This window comes from Acomys minous (genome assembly GCF_964271855.1).
Source record: "Acomys minous genome assembly, chromosome: 3".
NCBI classification, from domain to species: domain Eukaryota; kingdom Metazoa; phylum Chordata; class Mammalia; order Rodentia; family Muridae; genus Acomys; species Acomys minous.
In genome coordinates this window covers 130794317-130822245 of record NC_140485.1, presented here as the reverse complement: position 1 = coordinate 130822245, position 27929 = coordinate 130794317, and the positions used below count along the sequence as shown (strand labels likewise).

Sequence of the window (27929 nt, the reverse complement as noted above, 5' to 3'; positions counted from 1 at the left end):
GCCTATCAACCCCTTTGCAGCCTGTATGGGAAGCTTTTCCTCCACACCAACCTCTTATGAGATGCAGAGGCTATTGTGTCTCAGTATATGATTGGACAGACACTCAAGGATGTCGCTGGATACAACCATAAGTACAGCTTAAACTCTGACCCCACGTTTTCAGGACAAGCTCCCATTATAAAAGCAGGGCAGTAAGTTTACCTTACATTTCCTCCACAGGATGCAAAGCGATGCATGGGATATGTCTGGACCAGCTCCTCTCAGGCACTGCTCATCCCTCCAACTGTCTTCAAGGACAAGACTTGTCTCTGTGGGTTCATCTGAGAAAGGTAAGAGCGCTCAGCCTGCAAAGGCTGACTGTGAAGATAGCATTGTGGCAGTGTGATCCATCACTACCTTCTACCCCAGCACCTATCTGTCAGCACTGAGGACTTCTAGACCTCTGCATGACGTCACAGTCTGGCCCTCAACCTCAGGCAACAACCACCCTTCCCTTCTCCAAAATGTAGGTCAATCCTCTGTTAAGTGTTATGGTCTATCACCCAATGACAGCTCAGCAACCCTAGCCAGGGCTCTCAGTGCCCCATTCTCAGCACTAAAGAGAGCCTTTCCCAAAGGAAGCCATCGACAGCATTTGTCCATGAATGATCTGATGACCAGGAGGGCAGAAATGCAGATTCAAAAAGGCCCTCACTCAAAAATAAAATCAAAATATGTTCTTTTCTTAGCCAGAACCTAATGCTTGGAGTCTCACCTAGTTCCTCGGGCTACCTCTTACAATTAGGGGGTGAATCCTACCCAGTCCTGTCATCTCAGGTCAGTGGTTGAACAATGGTCCTATAAAAGGTATTATCTGAGAAGACATGAGCTATTCTCCCTTCCCCTTAACTATTCAGATAGCAACATACAAATGGCCCAGTAGACAAGGCCAGGCCTTAGCTCATAACTATAATTTAAAACCTCCATTCCTTCTCAGTGGTAGTGTGTCTTGAGAAGTCAGTTTCTGTCTTGGTTTACAATGTCTGTCTTTTTCATGTATGTTTAAGTGATGACTGTGTAGGCTTGTGGAGACCAAACATTACCTTTGCATGTCATTCTTCAAGATTCAGTGTGCACTGTGTTCATAGCCTCTGGACTAGAACACACCAATTCAAATAGTCTGGATGCTCAAGTCCTCATGCTTGTGCGGGGGGTGGGGGGGCGGGTACTCACCATGTCACTGAGTGATTTCTTTCTCCCTTTTTCCACTAAGACATTTCCATCATTTTTGGTCAGCTGGTCTCTGTTGATGAGTGTTTGGTCTGGACGCTGAGTTTTACTTCTATCAGCAGACCTTTCATTTGTTTGAGGGAAAAAACAGTTTCTTTGTCAATGTACTGTTCTCTCACTGGACTCCTATAGTGAGAATGAATTCTGAATAAGTGAGTAATGCCAAGAATCAGTGCTCCTCTGTGAGTCTTCACTTACAGGGTCCATCCAATTCACAGCTGTAATTGGCAAGTTCTTCCAATCACCTTTGACAGCTGGCCCCTGGCCCACATAGGCTCTTTTACTCCAGTACTCAAAGCTGACATTATTTCCCAGTCTTCCTGCTTTCATCTGTCAAGTTCTGGTATTACAGGAAGGTGCTACCCATCTCGTATGCTAAAAGAAATCTTTAATTTAAGACTAGTATGTGTGAGTGTTGACTTACAGACTGTCAGATATATATGTTGGAATGACATAGCTGGGTCACATAGTACTTTTATTTTTATTTGTTAAATTTTATCTTGTATTTGGGTGGGGTGTGCACACACACGTGACAGAGGACAACCTTTGAATCTTTCTGTTTGGTTGGTGGGTTTTAGGTTTTTTGCCCATTATGTGTCTGTGGGTTTTGGGAAGTAAACTCAGGTTGTCAGTCTTTCACAGCAAATGATTTTTTCTGCTAAGCCGTCTCATCTACCACAGATCTCAAGCTTTTAACATCAATTCAGCTAAGAGCATTACAGCTAAAGGGTCTAGTCTCTGCCATGGAAACCTTAAAACAAGAAACGGGACGGCTGTTGGGGCTAGGGAGAAAAAAACAGTTTCTTCCTGTTTGGCTCTGAGGCCTGATCCACAGGAGGGAATTCATGCCTGGTTCTGGAAACCTGCAAACACCCAGGGCTGGGCTGTCACAGGCCCTACAGAGGAACTAGCTATTTTCCTATAAATGTTCACTCTGACAAACTGCTTCTAAATATTTACATTGACACCCTGGGCCTTTTGCTACTTTCCACCTTGGTCAGAAGGGCCTCTTTCCTGCACTGGGCACCAGTTAATCCTGAGGCCTGATCACAGTGCTGAGATAAAGTGGCTGTTGTGCTGAGCCCTGAGTGGGACATGGGTATTAGCTCAGCTCCAAGCTCCGAATGCACGTCAATAGAGAGAGATGACAGAATGTGAGAGGCAGAAGAGGGAGGGTTGCTGTGACATGAAGTGGACATTATGCTTTGAACTCAGAACAGCTGTAGTTACCTGCACAAGGTCAGGCCAGTCAGAACTCAGGTGTGGATGGGGAGGATTGGGAGGCCCCACACTTAGCTGAGGAGCAGTGAGCAGCTGATGGCTGATGCGGGTTTGAGGGTCATTTTTCTTTGGGGTTATGGCTGCTTCTAGGTGTCCTGTGCACCAGAGAAAGTTAAAGGGCAAGAGTGAGGCATAGATATGCTCAAAATACATTATATACACATATGAGCCTCTCAGAGAATGACTCAAAGTGGTTTACGTGAGGCATGGGCTGGTGCGATGGCTTTTTGATAACAGTGCTTGCTGTCAGCATGATGACCTGAGTTTCATGTGATGCCATTGTCACTGAAGAGGTGGCCACATGAAAGACAAAGGATGTTGTAGGCATAACGTTATTGTGAAATTCAAGTCATGATTTCTGTACCCTCATATCTGGTTGTAATCCTTGTTCTGAGAATCTCCTGTGTCAATGTTGTATATGCATTGCTCCCCTAATATGCCAACAAAGCAGCTTATAGACAGTCCATAAGCAGGGAAGAAAATAGGGCTCAACTTTGTGTCAGCCAGGGAGAGGTAGTTAGAGGAAGAAGAAGGAGATTCCGCCATGGGACAGGTCAAAGTGACATCAGCAGAGAGCGGCTAGAACAGGGAACGCTACGGAGTGCAAGTATCTCTGGGATGTACACTAGGAAGGAGCCAGATTAGCTTGCAGGGTTAAGAATAGAGTAATAACTGCTCAGTGATTGTGTTGTGAAGTTTATTGTTAAACAAATATAAATGAGTCTCAATTATTTGTATGATAGCCAGGTTAAGAGAGAAAACAAAAACCTAACACAGCTTTCTAAAAATAACTGTAGCATTATAGGCATACTTTTTAAACCTATTTTTATTTTAGTTTCTTATATATCTTTCTCCCTTCTCCAGTCCAATGCCTTCTAACACCCCAACACCAGGTAGGAGAGGAAGAAAGTTAGTCTGGAGGAGGGGTGTAGTTCCCTTTGGCTACTGCCTGCTGTTTTGGTTCATTGTGTTAGGCAGGGCAATGCCATTCTCCATCATCAGGATGCGCAGCCATCAAGAACTAAGGCAGTAGTAGCCTTCTCTTCCTCCTCAGACTGGCTCCTCCAAGCATCCCTCTCACAGCCTTCCTTCCTCTCTCTCTGGGCTCTTGAATGTCTTCCCACTGGCAAAGACCCCGCCTCTGCATCAGGCATTAGCCTGTTAACACCATTCCTGAGCTCTCTCAGGAGACAGTTACCAGCTGTGGACAAGCGGGAGCAGCATGCACATCCCAAACCTGGAATTAAAACAAAAGCATGTTTATTGAACATCACTGAGTTTTTAATGAAACCAAAATTTCCACCATAGGATGTAAATATCTCATTCATGCTTATAGTGGTTCCATGTTAAGGTCATGTTTTAGAGATACTTGGTTAAATAAAACATATTGCTAAATTTTTTTAAAGAACCAAGAAAAAGTATTGGTGTTTGTCCTAAAATGGCCACTCTCAGACATGCATCCCAATGTCCAAAAGACTAAATGCTTTTTTGTTAATTGTGTTTTAATTTTATTAGTGTGTGTGTGTGCGCGCCTGAGTGTCTGTACATGCAATGCATCTGTACAGAAACACATAAAAGTCAGAATAAAGAGTAGATTCCATGAAACTGGAGTTACACATGGTTGTGAGATGCCATGTGGGTACTGTGAGTTGAACCTGGGCTCTCTGACAGAGCAGAAAGTGTTCCTAACAGAGGAGCCATCACAGCCATTTGGCTGCCGAAAGACAAAATTCTGAAACGTGTTCATGTGCTTCCTCGCCTATGTGCTCTTTCCTGTTACTCACATGGCCACGTCTTTGGGTAAAGAAAGGTGAACTTAACCAGTATCTACGCCAAGGACACAGTTGATGAACTGCACTGAGATCTGACACTCATCAAGCTCCTCCTGCAAGGCCACTGACAGTCCCTCTCTACCGAGCGCGTCTGTGGAGCTGTGTCCCTGTGGTCACCCTGCTGTCCAATAGCCAATCACAAGCCCTGGGAAATTCTCCTGCTTCTGCTATGACAGTAACAGCATCAAAATACGAGAACTTTACAGAGACACCAAACTCATATGCTGAGCTGAGGGAAACGGGACAACGTGGCATTCTTGAGCTGCCCTGAGGCTGAGGGTGACTGGCGGGCTCTGGGGAAGAGATGATCAACCCTGGAGGTGCTGGATCTGAACTGGAGGTGTCCTTTACATTCCGACCTACCGACAGGCACAACACACTTCATCCTTTGTGCTGCACAAGTGCCCAGGACATATTAGTACAGATTTTACTCCAGGGTCCTGTTTGTGGTATTTCATGAATTAGCACATTCTGCTGTTGTTTGTGTCCAGCAGCGACAACACACACACACACACACACACACACACACACACACAAACATAAACTGTGATCAAATACATAATTAAATCCCATTAAATTCCAATAAATCCATGCCCCTTATATATAAATGTCACCAGCCACTCCGACTACATCTAACATGGAGGAACTATGAGGCAGTGAGTTCAATGCACAGTGATAACTGACCGTGAGCAAGTATCTCTTGCAAATTATTCAGAACCACAAGTACACACAAGACAAGGGTGTCTGTAAAGAGCATGGCAGCTGGTCCTACAAGTGAGGCATGAGGAATCTTGATTGATTCAGTGGATGGACAGACACTCTTGTGCCTGAGCAGAAGTCAATCGTGCATTGGGCACGTAGCCAGACTATCCCCAGACATCATCTGGAGGATTGGGAATATGGAGCAGGTGGGGAGACACTTGCTGTGCAACAATGAGGATCTGAATTTGAATTTTCAACCTCCCAGTCGAGGGCTGGGCGTGGCTGGGTGAGCCTGGCCTTTCAGCCATACAGGAGGTAGAAGCAAGAGGATCAATGAAGCTTTAAGGTGCCAGTCTAGCTCTGGTTCAGTGATAGACCTTGTCTCACAGGGAATATGGTGGATTTTGTTCTATCTATTGTGTACAAGGTGCATAGAAAGTGCACACATGCATATATCACACATACACATATCAAACAAAACTGAAAGAAAACAAAGCCTGTTTGCAATCAAGGATTGATCTCACACTGTTGCTTCTCGTGGTCTAGGCAGACACAGCAGGGGATGGGCAGCATCTCTGATGTTAAGGAGACTTATCAAGCTGCATCCTATCATCCTCAGAAATCAAGCAGATTTAAATCACAGTCTTGGGGAACCTTTTGTTGGGTTATGAGAAGATAATACTTCATTTCATTTTTCCTGTCCCTTGTTTGGATCCTTGGTCCTTGGACTCTCTGTCACTTCAGGAGGACTTTCCTGTTTCATCCTCCCCTGACAGTGCTATGCTAACTCTTGTAGCCTCCTGTGCCCAACAACAGTCATCTCCACATCACTGTGGAATGTGAGCCACACCTAAGAAGGAGCATCGCTCTAGGGGACAGATAGCCTCTGGGATGGGCAGTGGATTGGATGAGACCATAGGGATGCCTCTCCTATGTCCTTACCAGACAAAGCCTCCCAACACCAAGAGTGAGAACCCAGCCTGTTCCTTCACCATCTGCAAACAGAACAGACTACTGCGATGATGACTCCATGACTGCTGCTGCTCCTAGAGACCAACCCACAATGTTGGGCATGGAACCTGATGAAAGTTGGGTACTATTTACTGCAGTCGGATTCTCAGTGGCAGATGCAAGTTGGGTAGTAGTCTCTGTAGCTGGACTCTGGGTGGCACAGATAGGCTGGTTGGTATCTGCGGTCTTCGTTGGTGATTCTTTAAAATATTCAGAAAAAAAAGCATAAATAAGGCTAAAAACATGCTTCCATTAGCAACTTCTCTCTCAAGGCAGCACAAGGAGCTCATGTGTGATAACTTAAGTTACCAGATCCTCAATAGAGAGACAAATAGGCTGTGTGTAAGATGTCCTTACAGAGTTGATTTCACTAACCAAGAAAGCAAAGGACCATTGAACCATCAAAGGATGTGACATATTTACTGTGATTAGAACTTTCTGGATGTTGGCACAACTGGTGATGTTCAATAGCGGCAGAAAAAGATAATGAAGCTTTAAAAAGGGATGGTGAAGCTGGTGGAAGGGCAGCTATAATGGAGGAAGAAAAGGATAGAAGTGTAAGTGATACAGGCTTGGCTCTCATTTGCAGGCCATGTAGAGCCTGGGTCATTGGTTAATAGGAAATGGAAAACATGAGGCGGTGAGAAGGAAAGAGGAATCTCTGTGGTCACCGCTGGGTCTCCAGACAAGGACACTGCCCAGAAATCTCCCTCAGTCGATTAAATTTGATGAAGTGCCCTCTGATAAACTAGGTAATACGTACCTGGCCATTCCTTCTGCTGCCTTAAGAATTCATTGTGCCTTTGACTCCATTCTGCTATGAAATTATTTAGATGTTTTTTTAAATCCGCATCATCCTTCCATTCATCCATGATACCCCTTGGTCCATTAATCAATGTCCAAGTCATACGCCTTGGGTCCACAGAGAAGGAGGACTTTCCACTGATGTTGAATTGCCAGAAGGCATCTAAAACTTCTCCTTGGTTGTGCTGAGACCTCATGGTTGCCAGTAATATCGGGTAGCCTGCAGACCAGACACAAAACCATCATTCTTCTCTTCTGATAGATCCATCATCTCCTGAAAGGTCAAGTCTTGTTCCACCATCTTAGTGACCACTAACATTTACACATGGCTTGTTCCTTGTTAGTCATTGGGTATTATGTAATTCGAGGTTGGGCCAGGCTTGGCTCTTCCCCACATATACATCCACCAAGCAATACCCACACGTGCCCTGCTCTTCCTTCATCTTGTCAACTGTCTCTGCCTCTGTAGTCTATCCCACACTCACCACTGGCCTTGGTCTTGTCCCAGTTATGCAGCCTATCCCTGAACTTCTGCCCCAAGGTGTCCAGCCACTGTGTCAAAGATTTCCATTCTTCTGTGGCACTTATCCTCTTTCCAAGGTGACCCAAAGGAGTGGCCTTGTTTTTATTATCAAACCGAAGGAAAACCATTTCATCCACGGAGCAGTTGACTACAATCCAGCGCTTTCCAATTTGGGTAGAAGCATTGACAATGAAGTTGCAACTAAGCGAATGCAGATCTGTGAGACAAATATGAAAGTGAGATCCAAAGGGGGGGGGGGCAGACCATGTTTCTATGACCCCAAGACTCCCTCTCAAGCACAAAACTCGGGAAGACAAGCCTCTATTCAAGATGTCCACCAGCTCAGCCTCCTTAAGTCTGTGCCATGTTTGACTGTCTTAGGTTGGTGGCACCCTTCAGATGCACACCATGTCACCAGGAGGATGTATCTCAGAAGTACTTTCAGTGGGTTTGATCAAATGTCGAAGTATAAAGTATATCAGAGAGTATCTATCCTCTCAGGACTTAAAATCTAGCTGAACACACAGGGGAAAAGGAGGCATCATAGAACACAGGGTAAATGAATATGGAGCCTGGCTGTTCAGTAAATGCTCCTGTAGAAATGCTGCAACTTGGCATGGAAAAGGGAGCTGCCCCCGGCAAACACAGTGTTCATCCATGTTCCCACTTGGTCACTTCACACAACAATGCTGGGCATCAGCTCCCATGTTCTCCCACACTAAACCGCACATCTAATTCATTCTCAAGCAGAGATCTCTGCCTGTCTGTGACCTGCTTGAAGCCACATCTCCCTCCTCTTCTTTAGGCAGCCCTTGTTCCCCAGACATTTTACTCACAGCTAAACATGCTCAATGCTATAGAGCTATTCTGTGAAGCTGACTGCACAAAGAATCAGGAAAAACCTAGCGAGGCATGGGCATATACTCTCTGCATGTGCAAGCACTAAAACCTACAATTAAATAGCATTGTTAAAAGCAAAAAGGATGTTAAAAAAAAAAAACAAATCAACCTCTTTCCATTCCTCCTCCCCCAAACCTTCTGCTGTGAGGTAGACTGCTGGAGGTTTGGGGACTCCCTTCCTGTCCCCTTCAAACAGCTTCCTCTTTCCCTTCTCCTCTCTCACACTTACACCTCATTCTCTTCCTATCTCCATGGTCCCCCCTTCCCCACTCTACTTTCCCTTCATATCACTCCTCGGGCTTGAGTTTGTCCTTGAGTGGCTGGAATTCTTCTTCACCAGAAGACTTGGTGGAGATGAACCTGAGCCCCTTTAAGCTTGACAACTAACTAGCTTTGCTGCTGGGAACTAAAGGTCACCAACTCAGAACTTGGGTGGAGGAGGATGAACTATGCATCAGGTAGCTCGAAGAAAAGTCCCCTTACAAGATTGAGGAGAGGCAACTGTTTTGCTAAATGAGAACAGTGAATTATGAAGCTGATTTAATGAAACCATCCCTGACTTCCAGATATTTGCCTAGTAAATAGTAATAGTAGAAGTAGTAGCAGTAGTAGTTGTTGTTGTTGTTATTGTTGTTGTCATCATCTTAGGATGCAGTATTTATATACAGAGTTTTGTCTTTAGTAAGAAAAGCATTTTGATAACCTCTTACAAGTATGCCATGGTAGTGTTGATTAGAAAAAGACTGCAAACAGCTTGAGCCTCTTGAAATCATCTACACAGGCTTTCCAGTGACCCAGGTTCTCCTGCCTCTGCCTTCCTAGTACTGACAATCAAAGCACACAGACCACACCTGGCTCTTTTACAGGTGGTTTAGGGACCAACTCAGGTCCACATGGTTGTGAGCAGCCACGTCACAACTCAGCCTTCACCTCATGCTTTAGACACGCAGGTTTTTAGTGGTCAGCAAACAGGCACGATTTTCTGCAGCTGATGCCCATGGGCTACAGGAATGACTTGTGGGAACCTAGTTAGAGGCTGGTCCATACTGCATGGAACACAGAATCCTCTAAAACTGGTCCCCCTCCAGCCCCCTTCCACCCCCCTCCCCCCACGGCTTCCTCTACAATTTTTTCTACACATCTCCACATTTTCTTTCAAGTCTACTTTCCATCTCATACCCCTAAGGTATTGAAATTTATTTCTTTTGATCCCGGAGGTTCTTTCTCATCTCAATAGAAAGTTTGATGGGCATGAACGGGAATCCTCTGCAGTCCCAGAACTCTCACTTGGTTGTGAGCAACAAGCCAACACAACCCATACATTAAAGTGAGCAACAAGCCAACACAACCCATACATTAAAGTGGAGATGACAAAACGAGCATAAGCTTTCTCTAAGAAAAATCCATTTAGGAGCTGGGTCAATGGATGGAGTGAGCATGGCTGAAGAAGGAGCAATGAATGGCAAATGCATGTCAACTAAAGCAACATGGCAGCGTCGGGTACCTGTGCTTGGAGGAAGATGGAGCCAGAGCACTGTGAGTGCATTAGACAAGTGATGTGTCACTGGAAATGGCACCAGGTTCCACCAAAAGGAGAGAGCCCAGTGCATAGGATGAAGGTAATGAACAGAGCTCCAAAGAGGACACTTACAGGAGACAGCACCCCCTGAAGAGTGCTGAGCTCAAACTAGCACAGGAAAGACTCACAGCTCTCAACACCAATTTCAATTGATCAAAACCTGCAAATACGAAAACAGCCATAACTCACCAAAAGGACCCAATTCTTTAGAAGACATCAACGACAAAATGGAATCAAGAAAAGAAAATTTTCTCATTTTTTCCAAAGCAAAATTCCCCAATTTTGTGTGTTTGGAATTTTTTCCAGAGGACTGACCAAGATCCCATCTTTGGACAAAGCTTCTTTATGGAAACACTATAGAACGGCCACACCTGCTAAAAAACCAGCCAGGCTGCCTGCTGACCTTCTCTTCTCTATCTGTACCCCAGATCCAATACCCCAGTCTCACCCCCAGCTCTACAGCAGAACAACCATGGCAGCCTTCCCTGCCCCCTCCTCCAGCTCCCATCTGCAGGGTATCCTACACATCCTCCACTTATAACCTCCCTTCCACAAATAGTTCCTTTTTTTCCTGCCTGTTCCATGCCCCCAACTCCAACAGGCTAAGCTGATGATCCCTGCTAGCCCAAGGATCATTTCTCCCAGGACAACTATGGTGAAAATAGACCAATACATCCCTATGGTCCTGGGATGAAATTCCCCCAGCCTCATCCCCAGCTTTGTAGAAGGAAACCAGCTGTGCTATTCCTTTCTTGTCTGACCCCATGCCCAAGGGATCACAGGGACTTTCTCTTCCAACTTTCCTTCAGCCATGTCATCCCAGTATCCCAAGCTCCAATACCAGCAAGCATTTCCTGTGAACATACCAACGGAGCAGGGAGAAAACAGGAAACAAAGAACAAAGCACCCACTAAACAAAGACAAATATAGAAATGAACACGTGACCCTACAATCAACCCAAACTCAGATGCCTGGATGCCAGTGCAAAAATAAAATCAGTAACTGTCAGAGCAGTGTGTCTGCAGAAGAGCCCAGCTACCCTACCATACCAGGCCCCGAATATCCTAACATAGTTAAAGCCCAAGAAAAAGATGTTAGAGTCAATTCTGTGAAGATACAGAGGTCCTTACAAAGGAAATCAATAAATTCCTTAAGGAAATTCAGGAGTACACAGATAGCTGAAGGAAACAAAAACAGTTGAAGGCCTAAAGATGAAAACAGAATTAATACAGAAAAGAGATACCGAAAGAATTCTGGAAATGACAGATTTTAGAATTTGAACAAGAACTAGAGAGAGAAGCTTCACCAACAAAAGACAAGAGATGAATGAGAGAATCTCAGGGGTGAAGATACCACAAAGGAAATGGATACATTGTTCACAGAAAATGTTAAATCTAAAACACTCCTGATAGAAAACACTCAGGATATCTAGCACCCTGGTCACCCACTGAGAGAGGCAAATGTCCTATGGTTTGCTTATTTGGATTTTTTTTTTTTTGATGCAGTGTTTCTGTGTGTAGTCCCGGCTCCCCTGAACTGGTTTTGTAGACGAGGCTGGCCTCGAACTCATAGAGATCCACCTACCTCTGCCTCCAAAGTGCTAGAATTAAAGGTGTGCGCCACCACTGCCCTGCCAATTTGAAATTATTTATTACCTGACGTTAAAAGAAAAGAAAAGAAAAACCTACTTCCTTCTAAATGAATACCATTATTTCAGGCTGCCTCAGGAGGCCTGGAGTGCAAAGCCAGAGCATCCAAACGCCCACTATGCACCATTTAACAGTCCTACAAAGTGGGAATAGTGCCTTTCCCTCTGCTCTGGCTTGTGTGTTGAGAAGGGATGGGTTTGCTGGAGAGAGCCCCCAGTCAAGTGTAGGGAAAGAGGGTCCTAAAGCTCTTTTCTCAGTAGAATAATGAGGAAGGAAATGGAGGCGATCTGGGTGGTTCAAACGTAACCCAAGTGGATTGTATATTCTGCCGTGGTTGCACAGGCTCTCATTTCCTGTGTTGGAGTGCAAGTTTCTAGCTTGGACTACACGGTGATTTCAAGGCTAGCGTGGGCTACAGAGTGAACTCCTCCATCAAAAGTCACAGACCTTTGTGTGGAGGCCTGTGAATGTGTGGAGCAGCCCTGGCTGCATGTGGCAAGCCACACTGAGAAGTTTAAAACAAAGAGGCCCAAAATGGCCTAGACAAAGCTAGTTTGGGTACAGAGGGGAAAGGCTGGGGTGAGGGCAAGAAGCAACTTGGGATCCAGACTCTTCCGGAAAGAGTCTCTGGACTGAGGAGGCCCTGTCCTCCCACACTGTGCCCCTGTCATTTCCCCTCAGAATCACATCCAGGGAGCTCACTGGCTAGTCCTAGATACAGACCCTTGGGCCTTTCCCTCCCCTTGGAAACTCAACCTCTAGCCCTGAACACAAACAAACTGTAGTCCATCCATCCTTCCTGTCCTGTCTCCCCAACCCCCACCTCGGCCCTCAGTAGGCCTGCTCAGTGGGATCCCCAGAACTCACCTTCTAGACTTGAATTCAGACAGACAGGCAGCACAGACAGAACAATCAGGAGTATGATCATGGTTTTTTCTCTGTTCCAGGGGTGAGATTTGAGCTGTCTGAAATGGAGGGAGGGGAAGCCCATCAGTCACTCTGTGATGTTGGCCCCACCCACAGAAAGTTCTCAAGGAGCCCACTCACCAGCGTAGAGGGACCTTCTGCAGCAAAGCTGGACAGAAGGCAAAGAAAGTGGCCCCAGGGAGCTGCAGCTGAAGGGTCCATAGGCTCCCAGCAAGAGCTCCCAGCCTGCCTCCTCAGTGAGGCTGCCTGCCAATGGTCCTGCCCAGACAGCTCTGAGAGGGCCCTCCTCTGGCCCCACCCAATTTGACCAAGTGACTGAAGTCCCTGGGCGGGACCAAGATAAATTCTGACAGAGACTCACATTGTACAGTGAAAGAAGCAGGGTGACTCAGTGCTCTTCACCTAGGGTTGGGACTCTGGAAAGCACTGGTGAGGTTCTCAAAATTACTTAAATACACAAACAAAAACAGTTTCATCCACAATGTCACCACCAGAAGGCAGGAATTGAGTGACTCTGCCACTTGCTGCTTGTGTTTTCTTTTCCTTTGTGTTTGGTCAAGGACAGGGGTGGTGCTCAGTCTGAGGTCATGCCCACACACTCTGTGCTCATGCCTGGGCAGGGGGTGCCAGAGAATAAGCAAGGCTGTGATTCTTTAGATGTTTCCATCTTTTGTTTGAGACAGAGGGGTTCACTGACTTGAAGATTAGCAAGAGGCAGGCTAGGCTGGCTGACCACTGAGCCCCAAGAATTCACTGGTCTCCACCTAAGCAAATCTGAGATTCTCAGCAAGCTCCACTACAAGCCCCATTCTAAACTTGGGTCCTAGGAGTCAGACTTGAGCCTCCATGAGAGGAAAGCACTCTGTGACTCAGCTTCCTCTCCACCCTCAGCTTCTTTCCACCTAAAGAGTTTCTGGTGGGTGAGCTTCTCATTTGTAGTATTCGTCCAGTCACTCATGCAGCAAAGCAACCACTGGTCAAATTCCATTAATACACCTCAAGTGCATCAGTGAGGCTGCTGTAGAGATGAGCCAGAGTGGGCTGTTGTATCTGGGACCTTCCCTACCCAGGGCTCTTCTGCACGTGCGTGCACACCACACACACACACACACACACACACACACACACACACACACACACACTGGCCAGGGAACTTCCTGAAGGGAACTCAGAGGAGAGTTATAGCTGTGTCCCCACAGGCTTAGCTTGAGGTCTACGTGATTGAGATTCTGATGCTCACTATGGAAACACTGTGAGGAAACACAGACATCTTTATGTACTTAGAGTTTCTGTAGTTGTTCTAAGTGATTGCTTATGTGCCATTTGCTCTGCCAGCAAAGCTGCTAGCTGTGCCTATGATTTGATGTACTTGTTATCTACCTTAACCCATATTGTGGTCTGTGTGATGTAAGTGTGTGTGTGTGTGTGTGTGTGTGTGTGTGTTTCCATGATAAGGTTCCCTCCAAAGGGATTAATACAAATTGGCTTCCATATAAAGATATACATATAAATTTAGTCTACATTCCTTTTAATTTGCTGGATCTAAGCAAATGTAACAAATCAGTTACTTTAACTTTGATCTCACATAAACTTGACCTATACCAACTATACAATGTCACCAGAGAATTAAAGGGAGGTGCTAAAACAATCAATCAATACCACTTCCTCACCCTTTAAAGCCATCTCAAGCTACATGTGTAAATGACAGAAAATGGTGAGATGTGTGGCCTATGTCCAGGTTTTTAAGGTTTTAAGTGAAGAGCCTCCAAAATGTGAAAAAATTTACAAGAGAAAGTGAAACAGAAAATACCCAGTAAATGTGAGAAAGACATATGAAATATTGTACTTCTCAGACCGGGAGTGAGGACCGGACCGCACCGACTCTGGGCAGGCTTGACCCAACATCTGGATATGTGGAACCCTAACGCTGGGCCGAATCCATACCCACCCCAGGCCGTGTGCCCAGGAGGTTCCAATCCCGCCTGCCCACCGCCTATCAATCCAGCCTTTCCTCCTGGCCCCTGCCAGCCAGGGATTCCCCAGGGGAACCCAGCATTCCCTCCGTGTCGTCCACCTTACCCTGTACCACAACCAGGCTGTCCAGGGTACCGTCCCTCAGGCCCCTACCCTCCCCCGTACCCACCCCCCGCTCCTTGCATGTGCCCTGTGAATCCTCTGGCTCCCAGCATGGTAGGCCCAGGCATAGTGGTGGACAAGAAGACTCACAAGAAAATGAAGAAAGAGCATAAAAAAAAGCACAAGCAACACAAACACGGAAAGCATTCCTCCTCCTCCTCCTCCTCCTCCTCCTCCTCCTCCTCCTCCTCCTCCTCCTCCTCCTCCTCCTCCTCCTCCTCTTCCAGCAGTGACTCTGACTGAGCGCAGGGTCTGGACCCTCCTCCCCTCAGGTGTCAGCAGCAGCGCCACGCTCCCATCAAACCTCGGCTGTCAGCCGTCTGCACCCACCCCGAGCCCACCTGTGCCTTCCTTCCCCGGCTGTTCAGTCCTGGCTGTCCAGAGTGAACGGGGAGACTGCCCCGGGCTAGCGAAAGCTGCCTTCTCCCTGCTTCATAATATCAATGTAGCAAAGGAAATCTCTGAGCTGAATGGTGAAAGCAATTTTAAGATCTGCACAATGTGATTTTTTTTTCTCCTTCATTTTCTTTCCTAATACTTGTGACTGGGTGTGTGTGTGTATGAAAATTTACGATGAGAAAGCTGTACTTTTCCAACGGTGGCACATGATGGTGATTGAGTGGGCACTATGTTCCCCCCAGCAGGCGAAGCTGCCGGGAAGTAGAGTCCGTTTGCCTGGCGAGCTCGTTTGGAACCTAATCTATTCTTTAGTTCAATATGTTATCTCACATGGCTCTAAGTCCCAAATAAATGCTCCTCTCCCCCCCCCCAAAAAAAAAAAAGAAAGAAAGAAATATTGTACTTCTAAAAAACAGTCACAATAAAAAGGAAATGCTTTTGAACAAGAAAAGATTTCTGTGGTGAATGAATTTATTGAACACAAACCCAGACAGTTAGTCTATGTTACAAGAAGATTTGCTAACTTATAAAATGCTGCTTAAAAACAAACAAAAAAAAGTCTTAAAGAACAAAAATTTTAAGCCGGGCATGGTTCCTTTTATACCAGCATTTGGGGAGGTGGAGGAAGACGGATCTCTGAGTGTTCAAGGCCAGGATGGCCTACAAAGTGAGTCTAGGATAGCCAGAACTACACAGAGGTCTGGAAGACTGTCAAGGTTGGACTCTAAGCAGTTTATTTTCAGCATCCTAAAAGGAGGGTCCTCTGTTCTTCCAAGGGAGGACACATGGACAGCAAGAGCTTTACCCACCACAATAGGGGGCACAGGTAATAAATGGAAATTAATGGAGTCCTCTCAAGGCCCCAGAAGTAACTGTTGGGACTTGAGCTGACCTCAACAAAACAAAGTTACTCTGTGACACAACCATACCCTTAAATGTACAACCAGAAGAGGAATAAACAACAACAACAACAATAACACAACATCACAAAATTAAATCCTGCAGTCTCCCCCTGGGATTCTCACTTCACCTGGATAGTTTGGAAACCTGGTGTTTTAAGCCCTACAAAGAGTCTTTCCAGCAGCCAGCTTTAAGCCCCTGTAAAATGCTTACCAGGCCCCCAAGGCTCTCAAGTAAGGGACCATCTACTGGGTGTCAGAAAACTGAATCAGCAAGTACCAGCCACTTCCCTTCCACACTGCAGATTCCTCTAGACCCTGTCCATCTTCACATCCTGCCTGCTTTACTGCGAGGACCCAATGCTGTAGGGTCATTGTGTGGTGACATGGTTCAGGCTCTTGTGGTACCTGACTATGACCTTCGCAGAGGTTATAGAATCTGAGGCTCATCTTGAAAACTCAAGGTTAGATTCCATCTCCCCACAAACATCATGTAAACCACTTCCCTTCTGTAAGGCTCTCTAGCTAATGTGTATGGGGGAGGGGAAGGTTAGTGGTTATGTGTATTTCTCCCATAGTTTCCATGTGACCCATGTGCATGTCATCATCTGGAGAGAAAATGGCTTCCTTACTGCCCATGATACCCTGATTGTACATGTTCCTAAGTTCTGGATGCACTAAAAGCAATCTGGCTTGCAATACACTCAGGCAGCCTTTATGCATTACAAGGTTGACCAGAAAGACCTCCTGACATTTCTTTGAGTAGAAACCAAACCCATCATTAGGCCAGACAGAGAATTTGACTCAACCCTGGGCTGCCCGAGTTCCCAGTGCCCCTCTCCCTTGCCTTCAATATACTCCCGAAGGACTCAACAGGCTTGAGAGTAGGACTCTGCAGACATGGCAGAGGGATGGTCACTGACACCATAGAAGAAGCTTTTGCTCCAGCTGATGTCATCCCCGCCAGCAGTCTGCAGGACACAGGATGGGAATCAGGAGTGGTGGCCTTCCACCTCTGCAGTTCTTGGGGATGACTTCCCCTTTTGTGTCCCAGGGCACTCAGCTGGGACTCCCCTCATCCTTCTTTTTTTTTTCCTGCGAGCTCTTACATTCCACAGTTCCTCAGACTTTGTTCTTGGTGGAGTCTTTAGGTGTCTGGCTTCACCACAAGCTCTTGAGTGGACACAGGCCTAGTGGTGGAATCACCAGTGAGAAGTGTGAGTGCAAACCTGGACACAGGGTCCAAGGCTCAACAGCACATGGCCACCACAAGTGCTCAGGATTCTCAAATTCTTTCAGGCCTTGCACGGTCCTCCCAACACATGCTGCTGCTATATCAAGGAAAATAGGTCAGGGTGAGCCTCCAGCTAGCCACACAAAGACACTCAAATTGCTGTCGTCTAAGCCCCGGGCCTGTCATACAATGTGAGACAGTGAGCTTGGGGTCTCATGCCTCCTCTAGAACAACAACAAATATCTTTTCTGAGGGCAGACAAGTCACCTGTCATCATCCGAGACACATTCATGTCAGGCGCCTCAGGCCTGTGTGTTCTGTCTGTCTGATGTTTCCCATGCCCTCCAGGCAGAGATCAGATAGCAAGGCCCATCTGATCCACCACTCTGCTCTAAGCCTTGGCCCCAAAGTTGGTTCAGCTACTGGACTGAAGTCCTTGTCTGCTGTCAAAAATGATCTCTAACTGTCTTTGGAATTGTGTGGTCCCTGGGAGTCGGATAAAACCACGCAAGACAGGCTTTCAGGCTAGAGAGCAGCAGACACGAAAAGGAGAGTCCTCACTGAGCCCTGCTAACCTTCTCACAGCACTTAAAGAAATGGTCCTTTTTGAAACTGCTGAGTTTGCCTGGATGGATGTGTATGGTTTTGGGGCTGACCTGCCCGGGGTCACAGGCAATGAATAAACACAGAAATATGTTCAGAACCACTGGGATCTGGTGGGATGCGGGCTCTTATGGTGATGCACCAGCTGCAGCCAGAAATCTCAGCAGGGTTGTTGTGTGCATCAGGGTAAGGAGGCAGGTTAGCTAATCTGTAGAGGCCTCTGTAGGGGAAGAAGTCTCAGTCTGCAGTCATTCGGGGTCCAGGAGCTGCAGGGGACACTCAGTACACACACTGTCAACACTGATTGCCCACACCATGGGGAAAGGCCTTGCCATGTTTGACTCCTTCCCGAGGAGGACTAAGGCTGTCACTGAGTACTAGGGTAAGAACAGCCCCAGGTACAGAACTACCTCTTCAGGGTCACCTCCTTATGTAACCTTGGAGATTGAATATATCTTAAAATCCTCCCACAAGCCATAATGACAGTGGGCGCTCTCTGGATCAGACCTTATAAACTCTGCTTGGTCATGTTGCATAGGAGGTCACCATGGGCTCACCTGTCCAGAGTTAAAGTCTGCTCCACCCCCCAAAAGCTGTGATGCCCTGATCCTATGACAGACTGGCAATGCTAAACAGCCCTGCGCTCTTTCTAAACAATGAACTAAGACCAGAAGAAAATGGATCTTTGTTGTTTTCTTTGTCAGTGTTTGACTTTATGGAATTTTAGGGGCCTAAGTAGAGACAAATATACCAAAAATTAAAAATCCCCCACTGTGATAATGAGACCCTAAGAGCTTAGAACTGGAACCAGTTACTTGTTGATGCCTTGTACAAACAGCTAGACCATAACCTCTAGTGAACCCTGGCACTTTATGCCAATGATCAGGAAGGACAAATGATGTTATATTTGCCACCTAATAGGCTGATGCCCACATCTTGCCTCTTAAAATGTCCCAAAAGACAATGCAAGGTTATTTCTTTCAACTACTGTAAAAGATCCCCTCTCCTCTCAAGGGTGCAATTTTTCTCTCTGATGACCGCCCTGCTGTGACTTTGTCCACAGAATATATTCCTGCAAGTGTACACATGTATGGTGGTCATGTATGTGCATGTGGAGGACAGAGATCTACCTTGGGGATCCACTTCTTAGGGTGTCATCCACTTTGGGTTTTGTTTATTTATTTTAGTCAGTCTCTCGCTGATCCAGAACCCATAAATTAGACTGTGCTGGTTGATGGCCATGAGTCCCAAGGCTCCACCTGTCTCCTCTTGGCTGGAACTACATGCATATGCCAGCACCCCAAGCCTTTTCTCTCTTTGGCATTGGTTGTTAAGATAGAACTCAGATCTTCCTGATTTTATGCAAGACGTACATTACCGTCTGACCTATTTCTCTACCCAGCCTCAATTCTTTATGAAAAGTTAAAGTTTTGATGCTCCATCCCAGGCCAACGTGCTGTCAATGTTGATGGAGATGCGGACCTGTCCAGGATGAAGGGTGGTACCAGGCAGAGAGGCCTGAGAGATGTAGGTAGGGGGTCTACAGGCCAGTGGAAGGTGGGTCCTTCGGCCTTAAGCTTGGGGGGGGCAGTCTGTTGTGCATCATCACTGCAGAAGCATGCTAAGGCCCAGGTTATGGTGTTCCTTCTCAGCCTGCAGTAGGGACCAGAAGCGCTCTGCTGGGTGGGTCTGGTCTGCTTGTCATCCTCAGATGCACCCTCGTCCTTCTCAGCCTCTTGCAGAAAGTGTCCCTCCTCCTCCAGGAAGAAAGCCCTAAGTTTCTTATAGTCAGTTAGGGCTTGCTTTCTTTGGTCCATAACATGCCTCCTCAATACAGCAGCTGCTGATTCTGCCTAGTCATTCAGGTCCCAGGCATCATTTCTGTCCTTTCTCGTGATTTCCACAGGTCCCTTGTTCTCCTTGTTGTGTGTCACCTTCCTCCAGCGGGGTTCCCACTTGGGTAGCTCCTGGCCAGGGGCCATACAGTCTGAGCACAGTAGATCTCTGCTGGCTCAACACAGCAACTACAAAGGGCCTTTAGCTGCCAGGAACGTCACATGAGGGCGCCCTGGCCACTTCCTTGAGCACCAGGAAGCAGCAGCTGGGAGGAGGACAGCGGGACTCCATGGCCAGCTGCCAGCACTCCATGTCCTCCTGGGCCCAGAAGCTCACCATGCACGCCTGGCAGAAATGTGGGCCAACGTGGTCCCACAGTGGCTCCTAGGGCGCTGAGTCAGTGCACATGCTGACACAAGGCTCAGATGGCCTCAGTGTGACCTCAGGGAGCACCAGGACTGGTGGCAGCGCTCAGAGGACTTGGGCAAAGAGAGCACAGACCGGCCTGGAATCAATCATCCAGAGAGGTGTCCTGCTTTTTGGTCAGACACGTAGTTCCATTGTTCAGCAGTGTTTTCTATTTTCTTTGGGGGCATCAATGTGCTTAGGCCTGGACCTGTTCCCAGTAGATTCCAGCCAGTCCTGGGATTCCTTTCCCAGTGTGTCCCACCCTGCCTGAGACCACTTAGCAGCTCCGAAGCCCCTGGTTTTTGTTTTGCCATGGCTCAGCCTAGTGTGGCCATGTCCCCCTAGTATCCAGGAACCAAACTTTGCACCGTCCCCTTTGGTGCCCATGACGGGGCGAGCTCTCCAGACATCCCTCCCTCAGCAAGGCTCTGGGGCATACCAGTTCCCTCTGTCAGTGCCAGGGAAGAGGGATACAGGAAACCCTGGGGTGTGGCTGGAACCCGACTTTTGGGGAGAAAAGAAGATGAAGCATTCTCTGCCTTCCAGAGGGGCTGCATCTCTCCCTTTGGGTCTTGCTGTGCCAGATCCTGGGAGCCCACTGGCTTTGCCTCCCAGGCCACCTTTCCTCCCAGCTTGTGCCTCTTGGGCATCACAAGCATACCCAAAGTGCTCCCTACTTATTTTTTTTTTTAACCACCTCTCATGAAAGGGACCTTCTTCCCTGCAGAAAAGCAATAGGGGCTGCACCTCGAGGCCACCTGGTGCTTCACTTCGCTGTATTTTTGGCTTTTGCTCACCTCATATTTTCTCTAGTGGGTGAATTTCACAAAACTCGTGATATAGCGGTAGGGTGGTTGCTTGCACCATCGTGTGTGTAGATAACTAGTGTGAGAAACAAAACCCAGCCATCATGCCGTGGTACATCACTCAAACAAAAAGACCACTGAGATTGGATCCCCTGGGCTCCTTTTAAAGCCAGTTAGGGATATTTCTAGCCATGGTCATTCACCTTCGTTAGATTCGGTTGAGTTCATGGTAAAGGGTACTTGTATGTTCCTGATTGGTTCCTACATTTGGGAAATTACGGTCACCTCCTATCTAGTTTAGTCCCAGGACAGATGTCGGGGGCAGTTGCTGATTGGTTGCCTTTTTCCCCTGCCTTTTTCCAGAAGCCTGGCTGCTGCTTCTGGGAAACTGAAGCTTAGGCCTAACATGCAGGCCCAATTTAAAATGCAGTGAGTTAGGACCTCTCAAAATCAGACAATGTTGACAAAAAAGAGCACACAGAATTTCAGACATAGCTGCCTGAAGACTGATAACCACAGCCCAAGGGGCAGAGTTGTTTCTCCCAGAAACCCCAACCTTGACTCTGCTGAGGCAGTGGCTCCAACCAGACTGGCCATGTCAAGTCTGCTCCTGGACTGGGACATAGAAAAGAAATTCCATTTTCTGCTTTTATTCAGACCTCTGAGAAAGGCTTAGGTCTGGCTGGCTTCCCACAGGTCCTGGGGATGGAAATTACCAGACTGCTGAGTCATCTCTTCAGACCCTTTAAAACTTTGGTATCCATTCTGGTCTGGGAAATATTTTTAGCTCTGCACATCCTTTTATTTCCTAGATGAGAGCATCCTTGGGAGTTGTAATCCTAAATTACTAGCTTATCTCATCTTGATCTGACCTTTCACCCTATGGGGTGTCTGGGATCTCTAGAGGTCAGCTCCACTCTAGAACACCTTTTTTCCCTTGGTCTATCACTCATCTTCTTCTGTGAGCTAGAATCTTTTCCAAGATGTTTTTCTTCATTTTTATTTCATTTTCTTAAGATTGGCTTTAATGTTTATAATAATTATTTGTGTGAGCTTGTGCATCTAGGTGCCATGAATCCAGAAGAGGGCATCAGGTCACACGGAGCTGGAGTCACAGGCAGTCGTGAGCTTCCTGGTGGGTGCTGCAACCCAATTCTGAGCCTCTGAAGACTAGCAAATGCTCTTCAGCACTGAGGCATTTTCCAACCCCAGACACTTTTCTTCAGCCTGTCAGATAGTTTCTTGGTGTAGTGGAATTCTATAGTCTACCAATGTGAGGTCCAATGGTATGTTTTACAGTTTAATTACTGTGCCTAAGAGACCCATGAAACACAAAGGCCTGTGATCTGTAAGCCCCTTGCCCAAGGATAGATACTTCCTGAAATGCTGGAGGCTGGCGTGAATCGGAGGTAACAATGCTTTTACTTCCACAGATTTTTTTTTGAGTGTTTCCTACTTTAATGTGGGGGGAAGAAGGCATCATGTAGCCTGATTTACAAGCAAGCTCTCATACAGTAACAGCTTTATTGGAAATTGGGCCTTCAAACTTGGTGACAAGTGCCCTTAGAGTTATCTCCATAAAACATTTAAAAATGACATTATAGAGGCAGAGAATCCCAAATCTCAGAAGGCATTTAAACAGGTTAACAAATGAAACTACTGGTCTTGAAATAGACAAAACAACAGTGTGGCTGAGATGGAAACTATTTGCTTCTGTACCTTGGGGAACAATGGATTTCTTGATATTAATGTAGTGCTTCACAGGCATTTGCCCTTTTAAGGAAACTGATGGCTACTGTCCTATTATACCCAGAGTTTTCTTATCCTGTGGCTTCCTATGATATCAGTAAACTTACATTCCGGGGAAATTATGTGTTCATCTTATCTGAGGCCAGATATAGACCTGTGTTGGATCCTACTCATAAATTCCAGGTGGTTTGCTTTGTGGAGAGGCCTAAATTATCTTCAGTGGATCCTTTTAGAATAAATGGGTACAATGTGACTTCCTTTGGTATGGCACTCAAGTAATAGGACAACAGGTTTTCACTTCTATAAACAACTACTGGCTCCTAGAGGAGGGTGGATGCAGGCACAGGGAGGAGGGAAGTGCAAGGGCGCAGGAGGGCAGCCCTGGCAGACCTGAAGAAAAAAAAAAACACTACTGGATGTGCTTAGTCTCCTGGGGACAGGAGCATGTAGACAGGGTTTTGTTTTTTGGTTTTTTTAGTTCCTCCAACCCACTACTGAAGGCTGCTTTCCTAGGAACCATGGGCCTGGCCAGAGTACATCCACCTGGCCAGTATTTAATTAAAGCTTGCTCCAACTTTGAGCTTAAAATGTGATATTGTTCTTATTCTTAACCCATGGGGTTAGCATCACCTATGTGAGTAAGCAGAGAGTTGTGCTCTGAGGTTTGCTTCTTCCTTTCTTCTCTGCTTTATGTCTTTTTTTTTTCCTTTTAAATTAATTTTTATTATCTGCTAAAATTGTTTTTTTGGCATGCCCAACTAAAATACACATGCAGACTCAAATTTCAATACCATGATTATGTATTAAGAGCTGATAAACGCATACTATTTATACACTTGAGTACTCTAAACATCTTAAAACGGATTAAAATGACATCTTTGGGAATGTTGAATGTTTCATAAGCTTTATATACATAGATTTTGATAAGAACTTCCTTCCAAAACAGATCTTTGTTTATATAATGCATACATAAATTCATATGAGCTGAAACCCTTCGCAGATAAGGCAGTGTGCCTTCCCAGCCCCCTAACCTCTGACTCTTGATCTTCCTGGAGTTGAGGCTTCCCTCATTCCAGCCCAAGAGTGAGGCAGCTCACTGAACAGTGTAAGGTCACACTGTAGGATGAGGTAGGCCCTGAGTCAACAGAGAAGTTCAGTCTTTGCCAAGGTGGATGAATTCTGTTTAAACTGTCAAATGGTTTCATTTGATTGGCAGAAACTTGTGGATTTCCCAATTACTTTGCCAAAGCCTGTTTACTCAGTTGATTCCTCTAACAAGTTTAGGATGCATAGGGTCACAACTGCAAAGTGTGCTCACATGACTTTACGCTGTACACAATCACAAGGACACCCATGTTTGGAAACATTGTTAAATAATAAAAGTAAGCAGCAACATGTACTATAGAAAAAAAAAAGCCCACTCCTACTTACTACACCTGGGAGGGGCATGATTATTGGTCGTGTAGAAGGCATGCCTAACTGCCTCAAAAAAGTATACAAGGTTCATCTGAGCCTTATGCTGATTTCATAGTTTATTTTCTACCACTGATTAAAATTTTTATCATCTTTTGCCAAAGCTAAGTCCAAATCAGTGGGGCCAGGTGACGTCTTGACCTGGCAGCTCAACTCAGCTGAAGGATGTTTGTCAGCAGCATGTCACAGTCATAAGCATCTGTCCGTTTGACATCAGCGCTCCCAAATGGAGCAACTGTGTACAAGTGAAGCGAGCAATCCAAAGCAACATGAGAATTACAGGGGACTGAAATTCCTAATTTTCATTATTTTTACTTATTTAGTCTTGTTTTTGAGACAGTCCAAGGCTGGCCTTGAACTAACAGAGATCCACATGCCTCTGCCTCCTTGTGCTGGAATTAACGACATGTGTGTTCACACCTGGCTCAACTCCTCACTTTCAGTAATGGAGAGAACAACCAGATATCACTAAGGAAACAGGGCTTGCATTCTACTCTGGACCATCCAGACCCCAAACTGTGCACAGAACCATACAGCGTGCCTTGTTTTCCAAGTGTGCATAGGATTCTTCCCAGGAGAGGCCTTGCCAAAATATGCAGTATTTAAATAAAGTTAAGATTAATAAAATGTAAATTATCTTCTCCAGAGAAAACAGACCAAACCAGAAATTAGGAAACAGAAACAAAATAGAGAAATCCACAAAAATAACATTAAACAATGCATTATATTTTAAAATGTCATTCCTGCCACTCAGCAGCTTCATTGGAATTGTGTTGGTTTGTCTCCATATGGGAAGCCCATCTAGGACCCTATAGGTATTGGTACCTGTGCAGACTGTGCAGAGCTGTGCATGCTGCTTCAGTCCCTGTCAGTTCATATGAGCTTTGCTCATGCTGACATAAACATCCTTGTTTTCTCTGTGTCCTGCATCTCCTCTGGCTCTTACATTCTTTCTGCCTACTCTTCCACTGGGTTCACAGAGCTCTGAGAGGAGGGATTTGTAGGAGACATCTCATATAGAGCTGGGTGTTCCAATGTCTCTTGCTCTCTGCATAATGGCTGCCTGTGGGTCTCTATATTAAAACAAGACATTTCTAAATGCAGTACTTTATTCATTGAGATAGTCATTCCTGCATATATTTATTTTGATGATATGTATGATACACACACACACACACACACACACACACACATATATATACATATATATGACTAGAGAGATGGCTCAGTGGCTAAGATCATTGGCTCCTCTTCCAGAGTTCCTAGATTCAATTCTCAGCACCCACATGAAGGCTCACAACTGTCACTCGAGTTCTAGGGGGTCAGATGTCTCTCTGGCTTCCGCCAGCATTGCCCAACATGGTACATATACATATGCGCAGGCAAAACACCCACAAATATATAATAAAATGAATATTAAAGCCCAGTGCTGTGGTACACACCTGTAATTCCAGCATTCTGGAAGGCAGAGGCAAGCAGATCTCTGTGAGTTCAAGGCCAGCCTGGTCTACAGAGTGAGTACAGGACATCTAAGGCTTTGTGTACAGACAAATCTTGTATCAATAAGCCAAAAAAAAAAATAAAAATAAACAAATAAACAATAATGATGAATACATATAAAATAACCATAAATCTTTAAACTGAAGAAGGAAAACCTTACTACTGTAAACACTGAAAAAGGCATTTCTTCTTCAAGATGGTTCCTGAGCCACAGGAACAGGGAATGGGATACAGATATCCTGTTTGTGGGAAGTACTCTGCAGACACATAATCTCTGCACGTTGACCATAAATGACACACTTTTTAATTATTATTATTAATTTTTCAGCTAAGGTGTCTATGTATAGTCCTGCCTGTGCTGGAACTCCCTCTGTAGACCAGGTTCCTCTACCTCAGAGATGTGCGTGACTCCGCCCCCAGAATGCTGGGGTTAAAGGCATTAGCCACCAAGCCCAGATAAAACACATTTCTAATCAATATGTACAAAATAAAAGAAAAGGGAAATGCATAAATAATGATATGAGCACCCAGTGTAAATCTAGAAAGGTGGAATAAATCTCAGCAAGAATTAAAGAAGAAACAGAAACAATAAAGTAAATCAATGAATGAAAACTAAGTTCTTTTCAAAGTTTAGTGAACATGACAGATCTTCAGACTGACTAAGAACAAAGAGAATACTACAACCATTTAATCTCAAACAAGAGGCATCGCCACAAACCTTGTGAAGTAAAATAATTACAAAAGAATACGCTGAAATTTTCAGGTAAAAATTGCATAATGTAGACATGCACACATTTGCAGAAATCTGAACATCTGTAAAGCAGTCATGTGAAGAAACTGTAAAAACATCTAAATAGCAAGATGATTTTAAAGACACCAAGTCAGCAGTCAGACAGCTCTAGAGAGGAAAATGGAGGATGGACATTACTGTTCTGAGGTATTCACCAGGGAAGACTACTGGGACGTGTTTCATTTTTAATAAATTAGTTTATTTATTAACTTATATCCCGCCAGCAGTCCCCGCCCCCTTCCCCAGCCTGTTTACTTCATGTTTAAGCCAATGGAAACTCTCTATTATCTGATGACTACTCTGGGTCCTCAAGATCCCAGTGTAGCATGGGGCCTTTCTCAGGGAGAGGTTTTAGGCACAAAAAACATGTTCTGGGTTGACAGAATTCAGTTAAACATAAACAGTTAGCCAAAAGCAGAGCTACAGAAGCCAAAAAGCAAGGTTAGTGCATTTAGAGACTTTTCCAGCACTTTGGACCTTGATGGATTAGGACTTTCTTTTCATTTTGGCAGATGGTCCTGCAGATGTGCTGAGTTCTATAGCCTGAGTGTCACTTCCATCATGGAGTCAGTTGTGCTAAGGTCTGGGGGCCCTCTTGTAGTTACCAGTGACTTCTACTAAACAACTAGTCCTCTGTTTCCATTTCCTGTGATTAGTTGTTGTAGGTTTCCTGTAGTGATGCCTCAGACACTTTGATAGTGCCAGTCTGCTTAATGCCACTAAGTTTTACAGATTAACCTGGTTGAAATAGTCATTTTTAAAGCTCTAATACTTTGCTAGCACACCTTTAGAGCTTAAAATCCAATGACCAGTCAGGTACCTTTAAGCCTAACGCTGTGAAGGTAGAGACAGGTGGATCTCTGTGACTTCCAGGCCAGCCTCAAAAGTGAAACCCTGGGGATGGGCATGGTGGCACACGCCTTTAATTCCAGCACTCAGGAGGCAGAGGCAGTGGGATGACTGTGAGTTCAAGGCCAGCCTGGTCTACAAAGTGAGTCTAGGACAGCCAAGGCTACACAGAGAAACCCTGTCTCAAAAAACTAAAAAATGGGAAAAAAAGTGAGACCCTGCTTCAGAGAAATTATTTTCAACATTGAGTTATAACACTTTATATTCTCCATATTTTTAGGATCCTTATTTTATTGATATTTTTTATTTGTTGTCTCTAGTGCATGTATCCCATATACATGCTAGAGCACTTGTGAAAATGTGTCCAAGTGGAGGACAGAGGAAATATTTGAATTCTCTCTCCCCTCTGATACAGGTTCTGAGTGTGAAAAGAGAAGCTTCTCTGAGCGCAGCGGAGAGCAGCACCAATAAAAAACCTGATCAGAGGGCATGGAGTCAGTTGTGACAGCTTTCCCCAACCTTCCAGCTCTCACAGCCAGGTACCTCTGCAGGGGCGGCCAGCCTGTGGCAGCACTGAGCAGCTACAGAGTTCTCTGCCTCACCAATGTGCCTGTGGCCACCGCTAGACTACCTGCAGCATACCACCCAAGCCATTCTATAATAAAAGCAGTATTATGAAATATACCTTTATGTCATAAAATACTTTTTTTTCATAGTAGTCACAAATATAGCAGATGTATTTCTTCTTTTGAAGAAGATGAGGAGGCTGC

General features: G+C 45.6%; 1 protein-coding gene and 2 long non-coding RNA genes across 3 annotated transcripts; 2 read left to right on the top strand and 1 right to left on the bottom strand.

Annotated features, from left to right (window-relative positions):
• The first annotated feature begins 220 nt into the window (after positions 1 to 220).
• LOC311594257 lies at positions 221 to 27842 on the top strand. The gene is made up of 2 exons (XR_014778011.1): positions 221 to 329; positions 27575 to 27842. It is a non-coding gene; the product is annotated as an uncharacterized lncRNA (long non-coding RNA).
• Positions 3408 to 7076, bottom strand: LOC311594258. The gene is made up of 3 exons (XR_014778012.1): positions 6859 to 7076; positions 6027 to 6295; positions 3408 to 3787 (listed from the first exon to the last, which is right to left on the bottom strand). It is a non-coding gene; the product is annotated as an uncharacterized lncRNA (long non-coding RNA).
• Positions 14332 to 14856, top strand: LOC311593306 (proline-rich protein 13-like; the record flags this gene model as incomplete). The annotated part of the gene is made up of 1 exon (XM_084774526.1): positions 14332 to 14856. The coding sequence occupies exon 1, from the start codon at positions 14389 to 14391 to the stop codon at positions 14854 to 14856; it is 468 nt and encodes a 155-aa protein (XP_084630652.1). The 5' UTR covers positions 14332 to 14388.
• Positions 27843 to 27929: the final 87 nt, after the last annotated feature.